The sequence below is a fragment of the Harmonia axyridis genome, chromosome 1 (assembly GCF_914767665.1).
Source record: "Harmonia axyridis chromosome 1, icHarAxyr1.1, whole genome shotgun sequence".
Classification (NCBI taxonomy): Eukaryota; Metazoa; Arthropoda; class Insecta; order Coleoptera; family Coccinellidae; genus Harmonia; species Harmonia axyridis.
Genome location: NC_059501.1, coordinates 12,453,272 through 12,471,802, shown reverse-complemented (window position 1 = coordinate 12,471,802; position 18,531 = coordinate 12,453,272). Strand labels below are relative to the sequence as shown.

General features: G+C 33.4%; 3 protein-coding genes across 5 annotated transcripts; 2 read left to right on the top strand and 1 right to left on the bottom strand.

Moving 5' to 3' along the window:
* Window positions 1-1,050: 1,050 nt before the first annotated feature.
* LOC123671225 (chitooligosaccharidolytic beta-N-acetylglucosaminidase) lies at window positions 1,051-14,425 on the bottom strand. Of its 3 annotated transcripts, none has more exons than XM_045604958.1 (5): window positions 14,283-14,425; window positions 6,977-7,025; window positions 3,719-4,689; window positions 3,184-3,669; window positions 1,051-1,420 (listed from the first exon to the last, which is right to left on the bottom strand). In XM_045604958.1, exons 2-5 carry the CDS (start codon window positions 7,021-7,023, stop codon window positions 1,155-1,157), a joined length of 1,770 nt encoding a protein of 589 aa, XP_045460914.1. In that variant the 5' UTR covers window positions 7,024-7,025; window positions 14,283-14,425; the 3' UTR covers window positions 1,051-1,154. The 3 variants fall into 3 exon arrangements, with proteins under 3 accessions (XP_045460914.1, XP_045460912.1, XP_045460913.1); XM_045604956.1 differs by lacking the exon at window positions 14,283-14,425 and adding an exon at window positions 7,909-8,542; XM_045604957.1 differs by lacking the exon at window positions 14,283-14,425 and adding an exon at window positions 8,059-8,511.
* LOC123671227 (transmembrane reductase CYB561D2-like) lies at window positions 10,167-12,568 on the top strand. The gene is made up of 3 exons (XM_045604960.1): window positions 10,167-10,430; window positions 11,367-11,562; window positions 12,257-12,568. Exons 1-3 carry the CDS (start codon window positions 10,251-10,253, stop codon window positions 12,559-12,561), a joined length of 681 nt encoding a protein of 226 aa, XP_045460916.1. The 5' UTR covers window positions 10,167-10,250; the 3' UTR covers window positions 12,562-12,568.
* On the top strand, window positions 12,574-16,621 carry LOC123671226 (cell wall protein DAN4-like). The gene is made up of 5 exons (XM_045604959.1): window positions 12,574-12,924; window positions 13,832-13,942; window positions 14,065-15,044; window positions 15,093-15,198; window positions 16,245-16,621. Exons 1-5 carry the CDS (start codon window positions 12,888-12,890, stop codon window positions 16,505-16,507), a joined length of 1,497 nt encoding a protein of 498 aa, XP_045460915.1. The 5' UTR covers window positions 12,574-12,887; the 3' UTR covers window positions 16,508-16,621.
* Window positions 16,622-18,531: the final 1,910 nt, after the last annotated feature.

Below are 18,531 nucleotides of genomic sequence, written 5' to 3'. Positions count from 1 at the left end.
CAAAAAGAGAAATCTTTTTTTCTTTTCCCTACGATTTTTTCGAGAATATTTTGTTGTATAAACCTTCTCATGACAGTAGTGAACACAACAAAAAAAGAAGAATTATTCAATTTGGTGCAGTCGTTTGATGTGATGCCCTTTCATGATATCAATAGATCCTCTTTTATTTATATAGATACTATATTTACATAGAAATTGATTAGCCGGGTTTAGTCAGAGGAAAGAAACATCTCTTCAACTTTTCTCTACCTACCACTAATCTTAGATTAGTGATTACATTAGATTACATTGTTTTATTTACCTAAAAGGAATTTCCATCGAGTAAGTGCAATGTATCAAGTGAAATATTTTCTTATCTTACGTTCTGCTTGTTCGATTATGATGAAATTTGTTATGTATGTTCAGATCGACCCGAAATTGATTCCATAGGAATTGTTCGTTCGTTTATTCAACGATCGAAACTGTCACTCGTTCTTTTAATCAGGGATGCAGCTCGTTCTTTTATTCTACACCTGATGAGCCATCTGACAGCTCGTCGTGTTTCAATCAGGGTGTATCTGATGAATAAAAAAGAACACCACTTATATAGGGTAGACGTAGACCATGAGCAAATTTGAATTTGCTAGCATACCCTTATATTTCGCGTTCTGTTTGTTCGATTTTGATGAAATTGAATGAGTATGTTGGAATTGAGCCGGTTGTGATTCCATCATAGGGATTTAAGCTTTTTTGAATAGACGCCTCTTTCGTTCATGCGCAATGGGACCTCCTACCACAGATTACTAGTTAGTTTGTGCTCCTACTTCCTAACCAAGAAGACCATAGGTCAAGGTCTATAGATTAGGTACACTAAATCTATAAACCTTGACCATAGGTAGCCTACTTTAGAGCATGTAGACGAATTTTTGAGAGTGAAGGTCAAGAAATCCATTTTTGAACATCTTATTTACTGTGAATTATGATTGTTTTCTTGGATTTTGTTATGAGATATGAAGGCTAGTAAACTTGTTGTGAGATATGAAGACTAGTAAACTTGAAAAAAAACTTCAATGATTCGCTATTTATTTATTTATTTGAAAAACAATTCAGTCGAAGTCTTATTAAAATAAAGAATTTGCTCATCAATATTCTCATAAAAGTCCTCAAATCATTGATCACACTTTATTGATCGGGCACTCATTTTCATTTTGTAGGCACCACTCAGGCTCTAGGGCATCTGCATCTATTCCCCTTCTAACTAATCGTTCCCTGTGAATAAGAAATCGGCTTTCAGCTTCTCGCCATGAGGTTTGAGGATCAGACCATAAGGTCTCTGCCATTGCTGCTGCTCTAGGCCATAACCTGGAATCCACTGAAGTGGAATCTACCTGTTCAGTCCATAAAGCTGCTTCTGATCCAAGAATCTGACTAACCTTGGAACCTTTAAATGAAAGAATTATTAAATTTGTCTTGCACTATTATTTTTCTAGAAGTGTTATTTTGATTATTGATATTTCGTCCGATTCACATGATATCACTTTGAAATCGGTTTACGCAATCAACCAAAAAGTGGGTGAAAAAGAGTAGGTGCAATGCTGTTTGCCAAAATGTGTATCGAATTCTGCCAGATTATCAATAAAATTCCCCAGATTTCTTATATTTTTATTTCGTAAAAAGAAAACAACACATATATAGTAAAAGGTGTTAAGGAGGGACAATTTTGATAAGATCAAGGAAAAACATTATGCATATTGGAATACTGGAATGTTGGTTAAATTTTTCATGAACAAACCATAATCGAAATAACTAAATATGAAGAGAAATTGAAAATAGAAGTTGTTTCGAAACATTTGGGTAAGATGACGATTACATGCAGATATCATATTCAAAAAGGGCTTAATTCTCATAACTCGCAGTCTTCAGAATTTTTGTAGGACGTGTTCAACCATAATACTTGGTACAAAGAAATAATAATGTTTCTTTGATACACAGAAAAGTTTTTATTAAGTCACCTTCTAAAATGCACCATATTCGAAATGTTGAAATTGAAAGAAAATTCGTTTTTTGCGAATATCTCCAGAACGTCTTTTACCGTTCAGAAAACAGCTTTCGTAAGAATATTCCAATCATAATAAGCTATATTTTGTGAGGAATTTTTTTGTCTTAATTGGTGGAGGTTTTGAAGGGGTAGTGTTTTTTTTTTGCCCAACTTCTGCGCTAATGGAAAAAGTACGGTTTTTGAGACGCTCACTTTAACCGCCAATGTTTTCTACACAAAAATTTACTATTGGTCATACGCTCTAAAAAGTTGACCGTTTCCGAGAAAAATCATCTTTAATGTTGAAAAACATGTTCTTTACTCTTTACTGGTAACAACATCTTTTTTCAAACGCCAAAAACAACAGGTAAAAATTTGAAATCATCTGAACAAATGAACAATGCTTACGAAAGCTGTTTTCTGTACGAAAAATGGTTCGGGATTTATTCGCAATTTCAATTTTAAAACCCTGTATCTCAAAAATGGTGCATTTAAGAGGCCGCTTAAATGCACCATTTTTGAGATACAGGGTGTTGAAATTGAAATTGCAAATAATTCAAAAATATGAAAAAAAGTTTCTATGAGCTCACCCGACTAAATTAATAGAAACTTTTTGTTCATGTTCGAGCGTTTAATAAATTTGACACTCAGCAGAAGAAATAGAAGCCGCAGGGTCCGCTCTAAAGGGGCGGCAAATATTGGAGGGTGGCATTTTCTACTTTTTCCAAGAAATCGGAATTTTTAGAAGAATGGATTGGAAAAATGGCTATACGTTTCACATATATTATGATTTATAGTGATTTAATTTATGTTTCTATTTCAAAAAAGTTCTTTTATACAATAAGTTCAAGAAATAAAAGTGTTTTTGCAAGGATTCTTCTCATTTCATGATTTTTTTATTGATGTGACACTCCACAATAAAACTGCTGAAAATCATGTAGCATGATATGATTCAAGTACTTGATAAATTAATACTTGACTTCACTTGAGATTGAAAAACTACCACTTAAAAATCAGGCCAAGCCGTGAATCCATAATCGGATATTTCTTGGACGTTCATAGGAACAAGAACATCCAATATGCCTTTGCAATATACCATAGACATAAAAAAAAACCAGTGCTATTTGGTAATTTATCAACAAAAACTAACTATAGGTTTTTCTTACCTGCAATTTTGCGTGGATTATTATCATAAACTTTCTGCCATCCTATATATGGGGAGCACCAGTTATTGCCATCTGTTACCCAACCAGCGAAACCACAATCTAGATAAAGAGCATCATAATTACTCAATATGAGTTTATAACCCTCACTCAACAGCTCATCAATTTGTGGATCACTTCCTGTGGTCCAAATCTGAATAATATATTTGTCTTTAGGCAAATATTTTGCGATGTGCTCTTTTTTCGTCAAAGTGCTGGTCCACATGATAATTGGAATGTTCTTGTTCGTTTTTTTAAATAGTCGTTCCACTGCGTTATCCTGGAAGTAACCCCATAGTTTGGCGAAATCTTTCTCCTCTCTTCCCCAACCCTTTTTGGCCATCCAGTCTGTGATGCTCTTGGTGTTGTTCCAGCACGTGAAGTGGACTTCATCCCCTCCCATATGGAAGATATCAGGATCGAATTGGTCCACCATATCCCCATAAATATCTGAAAGTTTGAGAAGTAAAACAAACTTCTTTACTATCTACCTTCCTACCTTCCAAAGCATCATAAAGACCATCTTTGGTGACGTCGAATTGGCCACATGGTGGTTCGACGCAATAACTACCCCAAGGCTGAGCATTTAGACAAATCACATATCCAGTTTTTTGCCATCCTTCTCCAACATGAGCAGGAGCATCAAATTCTGGCATAACTCTGACACCTCTAGATTTAGCGAAGTCTACAATTTCTTCAATATCTTTTTCTGTGTATACCTTCTTTGGGGAATACGCCCCGTAAAGGGATAGTTCTGGCCTTGATTTGGAAACATATGGAAAACTATGACTATCTGTTATATGCCAGTGGAAAGTATTCAGCTTAGAAGCAGCCATACCATTGATCGTTTTCTTTATAGCATCCACCGATATGTAATTTCTCGAGGTATCCAAAAGAATTCCTCTGTAAGGGTAGGCTGGTTTATCAACAATGTAAGCAGTCGAGGGAACCATAAGCTTATTTCTCAAATCATCATAAATTATAAGTTGGCCAAGAGTTTCCAGACCATGTCTACTACCGTAAAAATTAGGTGCAGTGATATTAACTTGTACTTTTCCTTTGTCATCAGGAGCTAATATTAAGTTATAACTCTCGTCTGTTTCTAAGGTGAGCTTATCTGTATCTGGTTCAGTGAGGAAGATGTTGATAGAAAGAGGCTTTCCATCATTATTGGCAGAATCTCTAGTTGTTGCTATTCTGCTAATGAGGTCTTCTTTGAACAGCTTTGCAGCTTTAGCAGTGAGGGGACTTGTCCTTCTTGAGTTTATTTCAATTTGAGATGGATTTAGGGGCACTAGATTGTTGCTGATATCAACCTTTCCTGTTGGTTTTGGCCAAAGACCCGAGTTCCTCGAACAGTACATTTGACATGCTTCCAAAGATACGGCCTTCTCTTCTTCGCCTTTTAAAATCTCCTTTTTGGTACATCTTTCGTTTTTGCATTCCCAAGACCATGGGGATGATAATGCACTGAAGAATATTTTTATCGATAAAAGAAGTCTTATTTTGTTTGCTTTATTTAATATTCTAATATTAATTATGGTATTGGTGAAGATAAATGGTGATGCTACAGGAATTCAGTACGTGTTTCATTTTCAGGTAGGAAAAATTTACAGGGTGTATTATAAAATACAGGGTGTCCCGTAAAGACCACGTCAAACCGAGGGAGAATGTAGATCAAAGGATAACACACCTGCTATGACAAAATTCCCATTATAAAAGTCTTACATTTTCGAGATATTTTTTTTTAAACTAATGAATTTTTGCCCCTTTCAATAGTTTTGCCCTTACGGTTGGTACAATTTTACATCTTTCTGGTTAATTTTTTCAGTAAAATATTGCTGAAGAATGATTTTAACATTAACATTAAAAACATCCTCCGAAAATTTCAAAGGGGGGCTATGAGAAATATTTTCATTGGAAATTTTGGTAGTGGATTATTTTGTACAGGAAGACTCGTCGCTCCAAATGATCTTATTAAAAAAATCTGGATCTGCATGATATTTTCCAAAATTTGTCGGCAAATTGAATTTCGTTGAGGTGAATAATTATGCGAGTAATATTTTCGCACGTGGACAATTGCCATTGTTCACTAAGTAATGCAACATCGGAGATTTCTTAAGAGAATTGACAAACTAGATTTTGTCAGAAACGTACCCACTTGGATAAAAACAGCCATATATTTTTCCTTTGAATAACAAATGACTTGTGTGATACCTCTTTGAAATCACTATAAAATAGACAATTTATTGGTGTAATGTGCAGCAGTAGCTCGGTACATTTTTTTTCCACTACGATGGGCTAAACTTCATGAACAAAATAATCCACTACCAAAATTTCCAATAAAAATATTTCTCATAGCCCCCCTTTAAAATTTTCGGATGATGTTTTTAATGTAAAAGTTAAAATCATTCTTCAGCAATATTTTACTGAAAAAATTCACCAGAAAGATGTAAAATTGAACCAACCGTAAAGGCAAAACTATTGAAAGGGGCAAAAATTCATTATTTTCAAAAAAAAAATATGTCGAAAACGGTAAGACTTTTATTATGGGAATTTTGTCATAGCAGGTGGGTTATCCTTTGATCTACATTCTCACTCGGTTTGACGTGGTCTTTACGGGACACCCTGTATAAGATTTTGATAAATTACTCGAATAGGATAATTGATTTTTCAATTTAAAATAAAAATCTTTTATCGTATTCCTATATTTTCTAGTGTGTGCCTTACTGAAATCTAATAGGAGTTTATCCTTCTTATGCCTTGATTTCACCAGACCGAGGAAGTGATCTTTATAGCCAATCTCTTGACTTATCTTAACAAAATGTATATTACCCTAAAATTAATAAAAGGCTTAGTGATGCTTTGATCTCTTTTCTTCAGCCTAAATCCCAAGATTGTTTTTAGTTACCTCGAAATTTTACCATTCCAAACCCGTAAAATTTTATTACGATCATGGTCTCCATTACCAAATATGACAGGTGATGCATATTAATTTCTGTAACTAGAAGTATCGCATCAAATTGGAATGAAGATTGCGAAAAGGAGATAAAGTGGCATAGTGGATCAATAAGTTCTTGGAGACCACAGAACTCTTGTTTTCAAGGTTATAAATAACACATGAATGAATGAGCGCTCAAAAGCTCCAGACTTAACGTCAGTTTTTTTCTTATTGTTCTTCGATATTATGCTTGAACTTTCTATTGTTCTGACGCAGCTATTCACACGCAATTTCGTACGAAGCTCGGAATTTTTTTTCTATATATACAAGCAAAATTTCAATTCGGTCGGATGTACTGTCGCTGAAATATCGAGTTTTCTGTTGAAAAGCTTGAAATGGTTATTTTATATATGCACGCAAAATCTTAACCCGATCCCATCAGTAATCACAGAATTATTGTTTTTTTTTTCTATGTCCTTTTTGAATTTTCGATATTGTTACCACCTTGGGATTTCACACTAAGCTTGAAATTGTTTTTAATATGAATACACAAAATAACAACTCTGTCAGTTTTGTAGTCACGAAAATATTGAGTTGTTTCTTTAAGTGTTCTTCTTGAATTTCTATGGTTCTGATAAAGTTAGGGCTGCCAGAAATGAAATTAAGTTGAGAGGTACAACAGAATTTCGAATAAAATTAAAACAGTAACTCATTATGGAATGATTAGTTTTTCATATTCAATGATAATAATTGTAAAAAGAAATCATGCCTCTGCTGAAATGTTTTTCCTTTGTAAAATTATAAGCATTATCTTACCTAATATATTCAATGCCTAGGAAGCAGAATAAAATAAAAATCTTCATGTCTGAAAATAATAAAAAATTAATGAACCAAAATACAAAATTAACAGAAAAATTGCAGAATTTTAATTCATATATTGAAATAATAAAAAATTCGGGAATTATTCCATTGAATCATCATAAAAGAATGATGTTTTTGACTCAATTTTATAGGATGACAGAAAGAGTACTCGTCCTAAGCAGAAATAACAAAAAATTATCGATATTATGATATAAACTGAAAAATCAATGTAAACGTAACTTGAACATATTGAAAGATGATCAATGTTTTCCTCATTCTAATATAATAATCTTCCAAGACGTAGTATTCCAAAAGATAAAATGCAATCTGTTTATTTACTATAGATAATGAATAACGTAGATTCGCGATCTCTCTCTCATTTTCTATATATTTTACCGAATATTCATCATACATATCAATTCAACATATAAACCATTTATATCAAAAGTGAAGAAAATAATACTTATTGCTCCAGGTTGTGAAAAATTTTATTTCAAAACTAGATAAAATAGTTACAAATGCATTCTAAGAACAAAAAGCTCAACAGCTTCACTTTCTAATCGAAAAAAAAATTTCGAAATAATAAACCAAATTTCACTAAATTATTAATTTTTTATTGTCTTAGTGTAGTCGATGGTGCGTCATCTTAAAATTGGCATGAAATATATTTGATTTTCATTTCCTTCCACGACGATATCAGTTATACCTTGAAAAGTAATTGTATAACGAAACAAATATTATAGAATAAAAAAATTGTGAAAATTGAATTTTAATCGAACTAATTGTTTTGTACAAAAGTGGATAATTTAAAAGACATATTCATTTGATTATCTGCTCTTGAATTGAGTATTTGAATTTGCTATGGTTATTTACTGATTATTGCTTACCTAGATTTCTTCAATAGACTATAAAAAAGATATTCTCCTAACATACAACAAAACAATAATGAAATGCGCTTCACTGTATTTGTGGTTAGGGTTTGGTTATTTCAGCATGATTCTGAATAACACTTGTTCATTTATCTCCATTGAAATTACCTGATAGGCGATATAGAGAGGTATGAAAACAATTCACTGACACCTACACCTATTCTATCGTCCAATTCGTATTCTCACTCTACAATACAAAGAACTCGTGCCCAGAAATCGAAGTTGACTCTCTATTTCGTTCGATGTGAAAGTAACAGTTTGAAATATCCGTTCAAGTTTATATACAGCGATATTTTGATCCTTAAAACCGGTACCCGCCGATATGGCTCAAGTGAATTTAGATAGCATCTTGATCATTTTAAGACGCTAAGGTTTTTTTCTTAACGTTCGGATATTGCCGAGATCGTGAATAGGGATTAAGAATAAAAACCCGATTATACTATACGGATAAACAACAAGATAAAAAAATATTTTGTTTATAGCACTGTCGTTTTTGGTTGTTTGCTTTATCGAAGAGGATTTGCGAACTGATTAAGGATCTAATTTTAGATAATGGTTTTTGCTAATAGAACTGCAGAACGGTACTTGACACTCCTTCGATTGTGGTCGAGATATTGCGGTGTTTTGGAGGTGGAGAAGTATACAGGATTGCCATAAAGAAGTTGACGAATCCAACTTTGGTGTCGACGAAATTCAATACTATTCTTGGGGAATTTTAGGTGCGCACTTAAAAATCTAAAATTACATGTTACTTGTTCGATCGAATTTTATTTCATTTTTGTACTTTCGATGTCATTGCCTTCTCTACTGGCTTCGGCTGTGTCCAGTAGTAGTTCGTTAGTGACTTACAGATGCACCTTGTTACGTCTCCAATCTCACAATCCATGATTATTTAAAAATCCCGTATATCACCACCGAAGTAGAAAACTACTCAAGAAAATAACACCAGAAGCTAGAACCAACCAACTGATCCATTGAACTTCCAAAGATTACAGAGGACCTAGCCAAACGACTTGATCTGAAGTTATAATAATGAAGTGTTAAGAGGGGTTTATACCACGTGGCATTCTCGTGATCTCCAAAAAAATAACTGTTCTACTCCCCTTTGCTTTTTTACAACATAGAAGAATTCAAAATAGGTTTTTATGTCTTTATTTTTAATTTTATAAAAACCGCATTTTCAGCCTTTGACAAGATTTTTTTATGTTATTTTTAATAAATTCATAAAAAAACAGTGTTTGTTCGGAAAGTTATATCATGTATATATTTATTCTTCTTTTTTTCATTCCGAAAAAATAATTAAATGAAAAAATTTAAAATAAGGACTTTGCTTGATGACGAACTATTCAAAATGATTAATATTGAAAACCTCATGTAAATTGAAGGTCTTCAGCGTAAAATATAGCGTACTCATTTTGGAACTGACCGCTGAAACGATATAGACCCCTCTTAATATGTTTGATTTTTTCTCATATTCTACATTTTTACTGCATTTTTCTTAATTCTTTATAACAACAGATTGTTAATTTCAAGAATGATAAAAGCTTCGTGAAAAATTGTATGTTCTTCTCTTCATCAGGAGATAATTCAAGAAGAATAGGTAACGATTAAAGAAAAATATTTAACTAACATTTCCATGACCAAAACACTGTTAGAGTTCAGGATTTGGATGTTGATATGAAATAACACATTCAGGCTTCGTGCATGCAGCATTTCTAGTTGCTAACATCATCAATGTGGTCTCCAAAGATGACATTTCCGCATGAATGAACGAGTGTTCGAAACTCGAGTGACTACACTACAGCTTTTCTCATTCTTTCATACTAAATTTCATACATACATCATATTATACATATTATTTTGGTTTATTATGTCTCTATTGGTTTTTTGGAATACGCAGAATACACAAATCGATTAAAAAAAAATTGATGAATTATAGTGTAAATTTTGCAGTGTTTTGTTTGACGTTCAGAATCTGCACGTTTCAATATTTTGGTGGTGAAGATTTCAAAGTGGTGATCATTTTTCCTCGAACGCTTTCCGCGTTTGAAAAGATAGATCAGATTTGACAATTACGTTTGTTATTCTTGAAAACACATAACTGCGATGTTATCATCTAGTGAAGAAATCCCTATATTGATGCATATAAAGATTACCCAGAATTCATTCTACGATTATTAATGAAAGTGAAATTCCGTATTTAATAGGAGCACTGGGGTTTCCCCTAGGAGTTCAAGATCATCTTGAACTCAGTGCAGCACTATGTGTATTCCGAATCATTGAGTAGTTAGTACTGTAAGATGGCAGACGATCAAAATGATCAAATTGATAAATATACGATTGCTATGACTGTTATTCGATTTTTATTGAATCTTTTAGCAAGAGCTGGCTTAGCTGGTGTTGTGACTTATTCAATTTGGCTTCCGATAGAACATTATCATTACTGGTTTTCTTGGCATGTGATACTTTCCACATTAGGGGTGAGTCGAAATGAGAAATCAGATGGACTAAAACACGATTGATTATCTTTTCTATTGAGTTTTTATTATCTAATTAATTCACATTCGAAAATTAAGTACTTTTATATTCCTATAATTTCGAAGTTTTTTAGTTTTTCTGAAGACTGTTGCATCAAACTATTTTGCAACATTCAACACTGCTCTTTTTAAATAAATAAAAAAAAATTTTCAGAACTGAAAACTGAGGAGTGAAAAGTCAAGAAGAATTTGCAAAGTTGTTTGGTGCAACAAGACTAATCTTTGTTTAATGTTGGTATATTAGTGAACAATTGCATTCTTTGTACTATGGAAATTTGATAAAAAAACAAAGTGAAAAGTTGAAAAGTAATTTGCTGCAATATGCCCTAGCATGGATTTTTCTGCAACAGCAATATTTTTCACTTTGACAACACGATAAAAACTCGTGATGTAAAGTATGGTGTAATATGCCTCTGGTCTATTATTTTCAGTTGTAAATATTCAAAATTTCAAATTGAGTGTTCATACTTAGATACTTTAGAATTTTGGGATCTATTGACAGAACGTTGATCACCTATATCTCGTTTACGCTTCGAAAACGTGGTATATGTCATAAGGCAAAATGATTTTATATTCGAATGAATGAATTTATAGGTTGGTCCAGTTATTTTGAAACACCCTGTGTATTAATTATTAGAATACATTTCTCCAAGTTGGAATTTGGCAGATATATTTGTCGTTATTTTATAATTCGATTTCAAGAGTTTGAATTGAATAGAAATGAGGAATTGAAACATCAATCTCGATGTTGAGTACCTAGTAAACATTTTTTTACATGTAAGTAGAGAGAACAAGTAAAATATTCCTATAGGAATATTTCACTTGTTCTCTCTACTTTTCTTGTTGAGTCAGTCCATTATTGAAATATTAACTTTTTAGTACGTCCCAATCATGGCTGAGTCCATTCTTCTTTTCACTGGAGATGATGGCTGGATTAAACTAGTTAGCACAAGAACTAAATACATCGTACATGGAGTACTTATAACCTTGGGAACTGTTTGTTTTACGGCAGGAAATATTGTGATTTCGGCAAATACCAAAACAGATCATTTTTCAACAGCTCATGGCCTAACAGGTAATTTTTAAATCAAATTCTGCATACATACTTATATTATAAATTTTTATGGTCAGTGGTACTCACAAAAACAAATTCAAGTGAAATCGCTCATAAAATAGAAATATTGAATGCAAAAATCTTAATTGAATTGGTAGTAGAAGACAACTGCTGCCTCGAAAATGTGCTAGGGATGTGAAATTTTTTGGGTAGATTCTGTCACCAGATATCTCGGTTAAATTAGTTAATAGGCGAAATTCGTACTGCAGTTATATTGATATACAAATTTCTTCAATAATTGAAAATGTATCTATCCGAACTTACTGAAATTAAGAAATATAGTTGTTCATAACACGTAGGCCAGTGGCGATGCAAGGAGGGGGGCCAGGGGGGCCCGCTCCTCCTCCTGAAATGCTACTGCCCCCCCTAAAATTTGAAATACTAAGGCATTAATTACAACCTTATAGCTGAATTATAATTTCGCTTCACTTTGGCCACCCCAAAAAAAATCCGGCCCCCCTTGGCCACCCCTGGCCACCCCTGTTTTTGAAAGCTGGCGCCGCCACTGGCGTGTAAGCATATATGTATTTAATAACTTTTTGGGCACTATAGTGGATACCTCTCACAATGAAGATTTGTAACGAAACAGTAAATAATAGAATGTGAAAGTGATAACAGTTTAAAATTTAGCTGAATAAACAATCATTTATTTCAGGTCTTATTTCCATGATTCTCTGCCTCTTGTCCCTCTTAATTGGACTAGCAACATACTACTCAACCAAACTGAGGAATATGATAAAACCTGTGAAACTTAAATTTATTCATAATTTAGTTGGTATATTAGGATACATTATTGGAATTGTAAGTCTGTGCTATGCTTTCTATACTAGATGGTGGATATTTTATACTGAAGAGAAGTCGAGATTAGCAGCTGTAATTGTTACTATAATCACAACACTTTGGACCTTGAACGGAAGTATTTCTTCTGGTTATAATCAAATAAAATCAATATTCACATGAAAAATAATTTATTCCTTCAATTCACTTCCTGACACATACACTATTCCAATGTACCTACCATCAGGCATTTTAATTTCCCAATCACCAAAAAAATACTTATAATTCACCACAATAGCATTCATGAAATGTTTACAGTGTTAATTATCTACGAAAAGAGGTAATACTCTGGGGTAATTGCCAGGTATGGATGATTGGCAAATTTGGACATTCTTCAGATATGAGCAGCAGAACCTACTCCGAATGTGTGAACCAATGATATCCATACTTGCAGATATGTAAATATAGCAGTATATTTCAGTGATAAAATAGAGCTTTTTCAGAGCAGAATGGACTTATGGTATAAAGTTGTTTTGTATTTTATTGGTGAGTAATATTACCGACTTCAGTGTGCTATTTCAATCTTGTTTTTAAACATATAAAGTTGTGTCCATCGATAAAAGTAAGAGCGTATCAAATCAATCATTGTTAATTTACAATAATGAAAAAAAAATATGCAAATCGTACCTAATTGACAGGAATGATATTCGAAATTTTTGTTTCAGTCAAATTATTTTTTATTCGGTTTCTTGACTTTTAGGGAGACTGATGAATTAGTTTGTTTGAACTTTCAAAAATAACAGTAATCATAATAAAAAAAAAACCATAAATTAATGAAATATCACTGCAAAAATATCGCCGAATCGAAATGAGTTCTATTCATATATTTTTATTCATATTAATTTCTCACATTTGATATTTAATGCTTGTTGAATTCGTAATGTGTTTTTGGTTTTGAATTTTTTTCCCAATAAGTCATTCAAAATTTCACCTCCTCTGAAATTGTTACGTTTGGAAATTTGTAAATATCGAATAAAAAAAAAATGTATATGATCCTATACCTAAGAACTGACTCAAAATTAGCGTGAAAATTTTAAGGAGTTTTTTCATTCATGTATCTACTGGTTGTTCTCATTGCAGAGTTGATTTTATTAAGTTTTTGTTTCACATAATCAGTATGTACTCTTCATTTTAAAAAGTTGTCAATAAATAATTCTGAAAATTTTGAGTGCTCAGAAAATTGATGTTCTTTCCCGTGTAATGTTATGTTGTTGGGCTTTTCTTTCCTATTTCGATCTGTACTGAATATTACAAAATTAATTCTAAAAGTTCGAAAAGGCGTATTTCGCTTATTTCTGCCTAATGGAAAAATTGCGTTGATTACCTATAAGCTATAAGCACAATAAATAAGTAAGATCTCATCCATTTGAACTGATGAAATTGTAACTTTTAGCTCTGTTTGGGAGTGGACAGTTCGTAGTGCATAAAGGACTAGTTCCCAGAGAAAATGGTAATTTATCTGATTCGTCTTCTGTATATTCTGATTACGATGATTCTCCAAAAGGTAGCTATGGTATTGAATATGAATATTTCATCTCCATAATTCAGCAAGATGATTTTTGGGGACTTGTTTTTGAATTTCTATCTGCTGAGAAAATACTTATTAAATTTTTATTGAAATTTCAGATTTTGGTAGTAAAAGCTGCATATTATCGAAATTACCCACACTCTCCTCTAAGTTTGTAATTTTTCCAAGAGACTACTTCCAACGGAAGAAAACAACTAAATTACCTACAGAAGTATCCACTAAACGTACCAAACTACGTAAAAAAACTACAAGGCGTCATGTACCTACATCGGTGTCAACTGAAAATATTCAAATTAATAAGCATAATGTGACTCACCCTACTCATATACCAAAAATACGACCAATTATCTTGAAGAAAAAGCATGCAGTCAATTCAACGAAATTTCATTTGAATAAAGTACCTCGAAGTCTTCTGACTAATTTTACTAAAACTCGTCGAACCAAAACACCAACTAACACACCTAGTATACAGGAAATTCCACTTGTCACAATCCCATCCACAGAAAGTATGATATCAGATCAGAATTGGTCACCTACGAAAGAAACCACAGTGGCTTATACGCAGATAGTGATAACAACACCACCAGAAACAACAGTATATGGAAACTTGATAACATCGTCAGTTGATGCTCTAGACGACAAGAATTTCGAATTTTCATCTCAACCGTATGATGATCAAGACGATACCAAGTTATTGTTGAGCAGCAGGAGGGATCATTACAGCACGAAAGATATCTCAGACACATGGTATCCTTACAATTCTACATCTCTTCCGAGTATATCAACGGAATGTCACATTATTACAACTGATAATGATATTTCAAGTGTTTCTTCTACTATATCGAGCACCTCTTATCATTCTTCATCCTATTTCACAACTTCAACAACTTCTACAACTCCTACAACATCAATAACAACCGAAACTACAAAGTTTTCTGCTCTAACATCATCACCAACTCCTGGAATCTCTTCAACTGCCTCAACGCCGAAAAAGCGCAATTCCAAATTGATTAGGAGTTCTTTGCTTCCTTTGGTTATGATAGGAAACAAATTTTATCATCTGCAAACCGATATTAAGGTATAATATATTAAATATTTGAACTTTTCATTATCGAGAAATTTTTAGGTGAATTTCTTCGGTGCTTTCCATTTTTGTAAAAAATATGGCATGGAGTTGTTGAGTATAGAGAACAGGAAAGAAGAAGTTGCGATAGCAAATTTCTTAAACGAATGTAAGTATGAAGATATTATAAGCTGTTGTGTTATAGTGTTTCTTTCCTCAAAGGACCAGGCACCTGAATGAATGGCAAATGGTTACAGGTTAATATCGAATGGTAGTATTGTTTTTTGAATCCTACCTTTATGCCCTTATTGAGAAAAGCTAATCAAAAGACTCTGATTAACGCTGGTTTCAAGTAGACATAACTATAAAAGCTATCAATAAATATTATCATATCTTCTGAACCACGGCACATATTTGAAAAGTTTTTACGCTACTTTGCAGCTAAAAGGCTATTCTTCATTGATCGCTGAGGTTTTAAATTTTGTAGGGGTATTTATCGTCTCTGCTCATGAGTTACATGACTAGCCAGAAAAATCATCTACTGTTAATTTCATTTCAAATGCACGGCCACAAAACAATCTATTCGAAGTTTTACTGCCAATAATCCATCAGTCGTACTTTTTATACCAAGTATTTTGAAATCCCCGATTTGATTTGCCGAGCCCACTCATAGTCTCAACACAAAGTCATTCACTTAGATCTATCTAAAGCAAGTCGTTTTACTTCTTTAATTATATACAATCCAAACTCATAGGAATGACTCGAAAAATGTTGCTGATTTATTAAAAAATTCACAAAATCACAAGCACTTGGAATTTGAGACGACTCATTCGATCTCGCTAAATCTATTTCGCCTTCTGGTAGTAATTTAGTCGATTAACAAAATGAAAAACCATTTCGAAAAAAGTTGACACTAACACAGAGAAAAATTTACAAGAGGCAGTCGCGACACATCAAAACACAACAAAGCACAAACTAATCCAATTTCCCGCTACCCGAATGGTGCAGAATAATTGCAGTTGTCCCACTGGAGGAGACTACCGCGGATCGAGGCATGCCTCAAAGCCTGCTATGTAACCTTGTACAACCATTGTATAATGTAATTATTTTGTGTAGTCTGACAGAAGTTAGACTTTATTTGATTAGATAGATCGTAATTGTTTTGTATTGCATAATTATAGAAAACGTTTCTTATGTGAAAATGTACTGTTACAGCTAGAATCGGTGAAATATGGACTTCTGGCACAGATTTGGCGAAAGAAGGAAAATTTATTTGGCTCTCAACTGGAAAGCCGTTCGACTATACTGCTTGGGGACCAAATCAACCAGATAACTTTGGTTCAATTGAAGACTGTGTACAAATAATTATGCGCCCCCTCTTCTCTGATTATTTCGCTTGGGAAGATGTATTCTGTGACCTTCCATCCTCTTTCATTTGTGAAGTTTCCACTTGTACAGATTTTTGCATGAATGATTGAAATATCAGCTATAAGTCAATATTAGAGCAATTGCTTTGATGAACTACTTTTGAATGAAATAGGTTATTTACATTATGAACATAAATCTTGTAATAAACTGTCATATAATAAAGTTTTATTAGCAAAATAAGTGGAATTTTTTTGAAAATTTTACCCTCACAGAAAGTCTACCTGATGACAAGGAAATTTTTATTGTTATTATTTATGTTTACAATGAGGAGTATTTCAGTCTTTGAGTAATAATAAACTTCAGAATCGGATGGTTACTTTCGATGAAAAGATAACAACAACTTGTTAAAATGACAATCAACATAAATGAAAAATCCATTCTATATTGTCTGCTCACTCTACTCTTGATGAAATTCTGACGCTTCACGCTCCCATAGACTTTTAAAAACATATTATTCTATGTCTTGCACGCTTCTGACGTTTTCACGCCATCTATGAAGCAAAGCTTATGCTACAACCTAACCACCATTTATTTACAAATTTTAAAACCTTTACGGTCTAGACAAGAAGCATCCAAAGAATACATCCAATGTTGAAGCAGCACCAGTCAAGATTTGGTATTCAAAATTTCATTACATATTATTTTTCCTACTCATTTCTACATTCTTGGAATCAATATTCGAATGAGAGCCATTGGTTAGAAACCTGCAGAGAAAGAGAACGGTTCCGAGTAGAGCAAGCAGGTGGCGTCAGTAGGATTTTAAAGAGATCGAATCTCGTTTTCTGTAGGTTGCTTTTCAGAGTTCCAAACTCGATAACTCTATCAGATCAGGGCCGGCGTTACGGGTAAAACATTGAAGCGACCGTTTCAGGCGCCTCTATGTGAGGGGTGGAAATTCGGCCCAGTTTCTGGCCGCCTTTTCATACCTATTTCATTCTTGGTTCTTCAAATCAACATAAAGTTGTTCTGCTACGCTGCGTTTGTCAACATTCCCTGCAATAAAAATCTCCAAACCGTCTTTACTGATCCTCCTTTATAATAAATAACACATGGTAGCTCAACAAATATGAACAGAATTGTCCATCACCCTCATTGAAAGAGGGATAATTTCATTATATGTATTTAACAAAGACGGAAAACGATACTACCTTCACTTTCGAATTATTTGCAAGTTGATGTTTACACGTACATCATAAGGAAAATTTCTGGAATTTAGCATTCAAAACTTGTTACTGTGAAATGCCTTATATTTTCTGCGGAATAAATTTTTTTTCTTCTGTTTTGTTTCATTAAGTAAGATTTTTTATTTCATACTGATACATTACAAAGGAATAAATGCTTAGTTACCGTAACTATAAACATTGTCATAACTCCCTTGGGAGTTAAACAGGGCAGTTATAGATCTTTAACTCCCTCCGAAGTGTTCACAAAAACAAACCGACAGTTGTCGAATTTACCACTAAAGTTGTTAACCGAATTGCAAGGATTGTCTATTAAACGGTTGTCACTGTTAATGACTGTATTCAAACATGAAGTTGTTTCCCTTCTTTCATCTGACATGCCAACTAACATTCTTGCAGTTTTGTTTTTCAATTCCATGCTGTCGGCCAAATACCCTTCTGCCACCGTTGAACTTCGCCATCCACCATGTCTCTTCAATGTTGTCATATTTGCTCCTGCATTGACCAAGGCAGTCGCAGAAGTCCTTCGCAGACAATGTCCTGTGAATGTTTCTGGATTCGGCAATTCCAAAAAACTAGCAATTTTGCTTGGAATTTTCCCGAATGTATTTTTTCCAACCGGTTGAACTGAGCAACGTTTTCCGCGATACGTTAGAAAAAATCATTCCGGGCCCGATGGACATAGAAGCATATACTTCCTCACTAGACTCAATGCTGAGAACTCGTTTTCTTCCACAATAGTAAATCTCTTACGAATATCTGTTTTACTTTCCGGAATGTCAACCACCATAACAGAGCCCCTATCTTCGATGTGATTAATTTTCATATTCAAAAGTTCTTGACATCTACAGCCCCCGAAATAACCCATAATCAAAACTACCTGTGAAACAGAA